The sequence below is a fragment of the Fukomys damarensis genome, unplaced genomic scaffold, assembly GCF_012274545.1.
Source record: "Fukomys damarensis isolate Sample0158 unplaced genomic scaffold, DMR_v1.0_HiC HiC_scaffold_2, whole genome shotgun sequence".
NCBI lineage: Eukaryota > Metazoa > Chordata > Mammalia > Rodentia > Bathyergidae > Fukomys > Fukomys damarensis.
The window spans coordinates 6,352,265-6,360,255 of record NW_022900914.1 but is presented as its reverse complement, the minus strand read 5'-3'; the positions used below and the strand labels follow the sequence as shown (position 1 = coordinate 6,360,255).

The window sequence follows — 7,991 nt, the reverse complement described above, 5'->3', positions numbered from 1 at the left end:
CACACACACACACACACACACACACATATATACTATAGCCCCAGTTCACTTCCCACAGATATTTTTAACCATTTACTTTTGTGGTCCTTGATGATTATTATGTCCATATTTACTGCTTACACAGTCTTAAATTTATGGCATCATACCTACTTGTTTCCTGTTATGAGAAAGATGATTTAACTGCCTCACAACTCTCAGGCCCCCAAACTTACATTTTTCCTTCATTCTCCTAATGCAACAATAGTATTACTAGACATCAATCTTGCGAACTTCAAACAGCATAAATGAACTTTATTTTCTGTTCATACAATCACAAACAATATCTCTTCCTTCTCTGCTTTGTAAATTAGGCCATGTTTCTCTGTATTAGTTGAGTAACGATGTCCAATCTAAATAGTTCCTATCTCAAAAAATGAAAAGTATGGCTTTTAACTTGTAGCTCTCAAAGTACATTGTTATAAGCCAGCAGACTTTCTTGTTTGTTTATTTTTTTGTTTAAGACAGGGTCTTGCTGTGTAGTCCATACTGGCTTTGGACTCACTACGTAGCCCAGGTCGCCCTCAAACTGTCAGCGATCCTCACAGCTGGGATTACAGGCATTACGCCACCACATCCAGATGAGCCACTAGTCTTTAATTGAATAAAAGGATCCCTTGTTCCCACCCTAGCAGACCAAAGATGAGTCTGTGTTTCGTGAAGGTGCTGGGATTGGGCTTGACATTATTACTATAACAACCAGCTGTCTAACCTTTGAAAACTAGTAGAGTACAATACTCACCTGCTGTTGTCCCTGCAATCGCTGTTGTAGCTGAAGTCGAAGTTGGTTGGGTGCAGCTGGAGGTCTGTTTAGAGTCTGCCTGGGCTGCATGCCTATGCCAGGTGAAAAAGCGCCTCGGGGAGGCGTTACCTGAACAGGCATCGTCCCCAGGGAAGGCTTCTGTCTGACCATGCCTTGGAAAGGGCTGGGAAGATTGGCAGTAGGAGAAGGAGAAGAGTAAGGCTGGGGATAAAGGTTGGGTCTTTCTTCCATCATCAAAGGTGGTGTTGCTTGTGGTGGTGGAAATCTCTCGGACAATACATCTAATCCACCCCCCTGTTAAAAAAGAAGCCAGAACGTTTTAGAAATAAATGTATGCTAATAAATGACATGCATCTCTAAATAACTCTGGATCTGAGAGCAGGCAGAAAGTGTCAGGTTAATATATACATTCCATGCTCTCCAAAAGTTTATCACCTAAAGAAATCATTTATGAAAGTGCTTTTCGAAATGGAATAACATTAACTGAGATGTTTTAAATCTTAATAAAGAGATGAAAATATGGGTAAAATAAATGTCCTAAATTAATGGAAGGAAGCCACAAGTTTGAAATGAACTTCAATGTAAAGCCTAAGAAGCAATAAACTTTACATTAGGTAACCATGAGAAGTAGAGTACAAAAACCAGGAAGCAATTAGGCATTTTTCTATCTCAAATACAAGTCACCTTATTTGAAAAAACTCCACACCTGATGTAACAGAAGGCCACAGAGTTATGGCTTTCAGTGTTAACTGTTACTTGTTGCAAGAAATATAACTGAAACTGTGACCTGGTTTGCATGCAGGGGTATGTAACTGAAAGGAAAGTATCATGAAATATAATTTGCCTTTTTATGTTCTATGCACTCTGAAGCTTTGTATTCTACTCTTCTTTTGAGAAAGGCCAGTCATAATGCTCTAAGTTGATTTTGTCACCTCAAAATTTGAAAAATGCTATCCAGGAAGTTGGAAAGTCATAGAATATATAGGTTGAAGATAAATATGAATGAGGGGCAAAATATACCCTAAAAAAACTAGTGATAATATACAGCAGACCCTTGAGTTACGACCGGCATGATAATAACAACTTGGGTTACAACTGGAACTTTATTTTTAACTTAAGAACAAAGCCTGGAGTTACTACGGAAATGTGGGCCACTTATTCTTCCAGATGGTCTCAGATACAGATTTAACCCTTAAAGGGTTCTGGAAGGAACATGACAGCATCCTTTCCTGGGTGGGGTTCACTGAGAAATCCTGGATCAGTGTCTCTCTGAGGACACTGAGATCTGCCTGTGTACAGGAGACAGACTCTGAGTCCTCACCTGACCAACTTGAGTTACATCCAGCCCTTGAGAACAAACTGAGTTTGTAAGTAAAGGGTCTACTGTAAACCTAGATTCTATTCTAGGTAAAGCTTGTGAGATTCTGTTCTACAGTGAAAACTTAAAGCTTTCTAGTTAATTATTTTTGTTTAAAACACCCATCATTTATTATATAGTTTGATAACTTTGATAGGGGTGAACATAAAACAGCTAGCTAAAGCATAATAGAAACAATATTAAAAATCTTGCATAAAAACTACTTTCTAGTGCCTCACGGCCGTAGTGTATAAATGGCAACTTTAACAAATACCTGAACAAGTTTGTCAATTCCCAGTGCTCTGTCTAGTTCGGCAAGCTCAGTTTCATCTTTGCCACTGAGGAAAGACACAAGCTGTTCTAGAAGAGCCTTCTCATCATTTCTTCCTTCTACTGTTGTTGGTGGACAGAGAAGCTCATCTAATTGTGAACTAATACACTGGCTGCAGAATCAAGAGATAAGAATGTTTTATTCAGATGGATGATGCAAAAATTATTCAATCTTAAGAATGCAAAATATAGGGGCGGGGATTTAGCTCAGTGGTGCTGCCACCACTACCTGCCTCACAAGCTCAAGGACCTGAGTTTGATCCCTGGTACCAAAAAAAAAAAAAAAAAAGAATACAAATACATATAAACATACCCATGTGATATGTGCAAATCTAGTTCTAGGAAACTCTATTGTTGGGAGCAATTCTACATAATTTTTTGGGAAAATCATCTGATTAGGCCTAGATCCCCTGCCTACAGGCCAGCTATGGCATTTCGAGACCTAACTCCATTTTGGCCTCCAGTCACAGCTAAAACCTCAATGGTCAGGTGATGCTGTGATGCTCTAGGACAAGATTACACCAGCTGAAGACATCCTGGGAGGAACAAAATCTTCATCTGCATAGTTCCTCATTGTTCTAGGATTCCTGCTGTCCCTGAGTCATCTGATACATTTGTTTCTCCGAATATACTGAATAAAGGTGTGGCAAGATCAGGGGCTTTTGTCACTGATCAGGCCCAAAGCTCAGCTTCTTCTCTAAGTCTCATTTTTTCTCTTTTCTGTCTAATAAACTAATTCACCTTGTGCTGTCGTGGCTTGCAGGAGACTAGGACTTACTGCAGAGGTTCTAGTAATGTCCCCTTTTCCTACACTCAGTTAAGATACTTCACAATTCTAATGTATTAAAATGTTCTATGCTTAACATGCAAAAATTAAAAGAATATTATCATGGAGCCTGAATACATTTTTCATTCTTTGGTCAACCCCTGAATTTTTTTCCATGTCTTTATGATATCTTATAGAAATATCCTGAAAAATTATAGTTACAAAAGGAGAAAGAATTTTTAATAAAAGTAAAAAAATAAATATTAGACAAGAATTCAGAAGTCATTTAGCCTATATTTAGATTTATTCCACTCATTCAACTGATACCATTAATTACTAATGACTGAACCATAATTAAAAAATAGCTGTTATATTGAGAACATGACATGACTATCACATACAAAATAAATCAAACATGCTAGGGATTAAGCAACAAAACATACTATTCATTGATCTTTGTAGAAAATATATAGTTTAATCCAAAATGGCATCGACTGATGTATAAAACTTAGAAATATACAGAAAATAGCAGTAGGTACACTAATGTAACAATATAGCCACAGTGATTCTTCCTCTAGGAGGGTAAATGAGAACACAGCCCACAGTTAGGGTTAAGGCTCTAACTCACACTCCATGCCACTGTCTTCCTTCGGTTGGCATTCATGAGATATAGGCTGTGCTATGGACTACAGTTGCCTGTATGAATTAAGAAATTAAATTCTTATCAAATGGAGCACTGATGTAGGAAGTACTTTCCTTCCTTATACTGTCTCACTCCCAAGAGAAATGCTAGGCACAATAATTACCTAACTCAAAGTTTACGGGCAGCATAACTATTGTGCTGAGATTAATTCATCCACTGGTCTCAGGGATATTGTGGTACACAGGGCAAAGTGATAGGTGAAATAGAAAACAACAGCTGCATGCCATGTCAATCTCTTGGTGATTGCCTGTGGTCACGTAGTAAATGAATCTGCTTTGACTCAGTGTTCTCCCTAACCCCCAACTGCTTTTCACTAAACATTTATATCACTTTGTATCTCACAAAATATCAGTGTAAACTGGAATCCAATTGGATTTGGGAAAAGTAGTCCTTGGCTTAGAGGTTGTTATCCAATATCTTAGAAAATAAAAATATATTACTTACTCTTCTGGTTTTGTTTGATTTACAGCTGTCACAGCATTGTTTGCCCATGGAATCTGATCACCTGTTCCTGGGTGTCCAAACTGGTTATCAATTGCTTCTAATTCTAGCTCAGGCAATCCTGATTGAGGAAAAAAAGATTATTGTCACAATGGGGGGAAATGACAGTATTTTCAGAAGTAATACAATGTACAGTGAGATCTTCTCTATGTACATGCTCGCAATTCAGTTGCAACCAGAATTGTGGAAAGAATTAAATTCATGACCCGAGGTACCCCGGTACAGAGGACACTCAAGTTAAGACCGACCTGACATACAAACAACTTGGGTTAATTAGGTTAATGGAAGATTCATCTGCTTCTTGTTATCTATAGTGTGCACCCAGGTAAACATCCAGATCTCAGCTGTACTGACTTATAACCAACTTAAAGTTATAACGAATCCCTGGGAACTGATCGAGTTAGTTAAGTCAAGGGTACACTGTATATAAAGGTTACATATTCAGAAACATGCACTTTCTAGATTGTGGTTACATATCATAAGAGTAAATGAGATATGCAAAGGTATCTCAATCAAAGAAAAGCTGGTTAAGACTGCATATAGGTTGGTGTTACCATAGGAGAATCAAGAACTCTGTCAGAAATTATGTATTTTAAAGATGACTATAGCAATTTTGGTTAACTGCCTCTTCTGTCTATAGCACATTAGATTATGCTATAAATAGGCACAGTGCCATCACTGTGAAATGATATCTACAAGCAAAAGATAAAACACAGCAGACAAAAGGCAGGTGCAGAAGCTAAAGGGTAAAGCAGTCTGAGGCTATTCAGAGAAGGGACAAAGCTCTAGTTGTTAAGCTGAGAGGATAGTTGTATAATTACAGTAAAACAACCCATGCTGATAGTGAAAATCAAATGAACAATGAAGTTAGATTACATTTCATAATGGAAGAAAACAGCATATGTATTTTAGAAAGTTTTTCAGTAGGAACATTTTGAATGCTTTATGATTATCTTTGAAATACTGATACTAGAAAAAAATTATAAATAACTTAAATTCCAGAAATGTAGAAAATGCTTAACGAATTATGGCAAAACTACTGATAAAGGGCTATTAAATAAAAAAGAAGCATTGTAAGCCATGATATTCAGGATGAATCTGTTTTTATAAACCACTTCATATATATTAATATAATATATTCTGGGCTGAGGATCAGTGGAATAGGTTAAAAGATGCAGAAACAACTCCCGACATACTCAGCTACCTCATCTTTGACAAAGAAGCCACCCATCCTCACTGGAGGAAAGATAGCCTCTTTCATAAATAGTGCTGGAAAAACTGGATTTCAACTTGCTAAAGATTAAAACTAGACTCCTATCTTTCACCATGCACTAAACTAAAATCCAAGTGGATTAAAGATATACACATTAAAACAGAAACACTAAACTTGCTGGAAGATAAGTTAGGTAGAACTCTTGAAGATATAGGCATAGGAAAAGGCTTTATGAAAAAATCCTCAGTAGCATGGGAACTAGCACAAAGAATCAACAATTGGGATTTCTCATCTTTTTAAAAGCTTCTGCACTCCAAGAGAAGCCACCAACAGAGCTAAGAGACAACCTACAATGTGGAAAAAAATTTTTTACCAGCTGTTCCTCAGACAAAGGTCTACTATAAAGAATTGAAAAAAAAAATCAGACCCCCCCCAATTTATAAACCCAATTCAAAAAAGGGCATCTGAAATAAACACATTTCTCAAACAAAGAAGTAAAAGCAGCAAATAAACATGAAAAATGTTCAACATCACTGGTCATTTGAGAGATGCAGATGAAAACAACACTGAGGTTCCACCTCACCCCAGAAAGAATAGCTGCTATCAAGAAATCAACCAATAACAAATATTGGTGGGATTGTGGGAGAAAGGAACCCTTCTCCATTGTTGGTGGGAGTGCAGAATGGTGCAACCACTGTGGAAATCAATATGGAGACACCTCAAAGAACTAGGATTAGAGGTTCCATTTGATTCAGCTATTCCTCTCCCGGGAATCTTCCAAAAGAATTAAAAGAATCATACCACAGTGATATATGTTCACACATGTTTACAGCGGCATAGTTTGTAATAGCTAAAACTTGGAAACAGCCTAATTGCCCATCAGCTGGAGAATGGATAAAGAAGATTTAAAACAAATAACATGGAGTACTACTCAGCCATAAAGAATGAGAAACTAGAGACATTTACAGCTAAGTGGATGCACACTGAGGACCATACTTAAGTGAAATTAATAGGACAAGCATGTAAATACCAAATAGTTTCTCTGGTGTGATAAACAAAAAGTGTAAATAAGAATCAAAATGTACAAGCTGGGCGTGGTGGTGCACGCCTGTAATCCCAGCACTCGGGAGGCTGAGGCAGGAGGATCACTGTGAGTTTGAGACCAGCCTGGGCTACGTAGTGATTTCCAGGTCAGTCTCAACTACATACTGAGACCCTATCTGAAAAAAACAAAAGAAAAAAAAAAAGAATAAAAATGTATAACTGATATTGTGTAATAGGAAAAAATATCTAAAGGTGTAGGGGAAGAGGGAGGGGTAGGGGAAAGCTAAGCAAAAAGAAAAACAGGAGAAAAGGAAAAAATGGAAACAAAGTCTCTGTAAATAGAAAAAGGTGGAGGGGCTGAAGGGAGGCCAGGGGAATGGGGAAAAGATAAGAACCAAGATATATCATGTAAAGGTGCAAGATCCCAATGATGAATGTAACTGTACTGTATACCTAAAATGTACCAGTAAAGAAAGAAGGAAAAAAAAAAAAAGAAGAATACATTCTGGGATGGTCCTTGCACTAGTTCATTTTAGGTAGTGAAGGTAGGACTACTTTTCATTTTATAATGGTTACTTGTAATTTCTAAAATGAATATATATTAATTGATCACTATTATGAGCTAAATTGTGTTACCCTCCTCCCCAAGTTCATATACAGAAGTCCTAACTCTTAGTGCCACAAAATGTGACTGTATGTGAAGAAAGGATGTTGAGAAGGTCATTAACTTTAAATGGGTCATTATGGTGAGATCAGGATACAGAGAACACAGAAAGAAGGCAGCCATCTCCAAGCTAAGGAAAGCCTTCGAAAGAAACAAATCTGCTGACTTCTTGATCTTAGATTCCTAGCCTCTAGACAGGTGAGAAAATGAACTTCTGTTTCATACCCTCAACCTTTGGTATTTAGTTATAACAACCCTAGCTAACTAATATATATATTTTTTGTTTTTAAAATAAAAGCTAAAAAAGCTTTGACATTTCTTTTTGTTTTTGCAGTGCTAGGAATTGAGCCCAGATTTCTCCCATGCTAGCTAACTGTTGTACCACAAATCTATATTCCCATTGGTGGCCTTGGAAGCTTTTTGTTGTTTTGCTATGTAGCCCTGGCTGGCTTTGCACTTTCTATGTACTCAGGATGGCCTCAAACTCTTGCTCATCCTGCCTCAGCCTCCTGTGTGCTGGGATTATAGGCATATGCCATCTTACACAGTTTAGGTCTTGGAGTTTTAAGAGAAACTTTATTTAGGACAAACTCATCTTTTTTTTTTTTTTTTTT

The 7,991-nt window shown here is 37.3% G+C and overlaps 1 protein-coding gene across 6 annotated transcripts in view; it reads right to left on the bottom strand.

Annotated features, from left to right (window-relative positions):
• Positions 1-7,991, bottom strand: part of Ncoa1 (nuclear receptor coactivator 1) — a 268,563-nt gene that overhangs the window by 33,254 nt on the left and 227,318 nt on the right. For all 6 annotated transcript variants that reach the window (XM_019204623.2, XM_019204626.1, XM_019204624.1 and 3 more), the window contains 3 exons: positions 4,400-4,517; positions 2,431-2,599; positions 779-1,093 (listed from right to left, as the gene is read on the bottom strand). In XM_019204623.2, the coding sequence (XP_019060168.1) occupies positions 779-1,093; positions 2,431-2,599; positions 4,400-4,517 (602 nt within the window). The remainder of the gene's footprint in view (positions 1-778; positions 1,094-2,430; positions 2,600-4,399; positions 4,518-7,991) is intronic.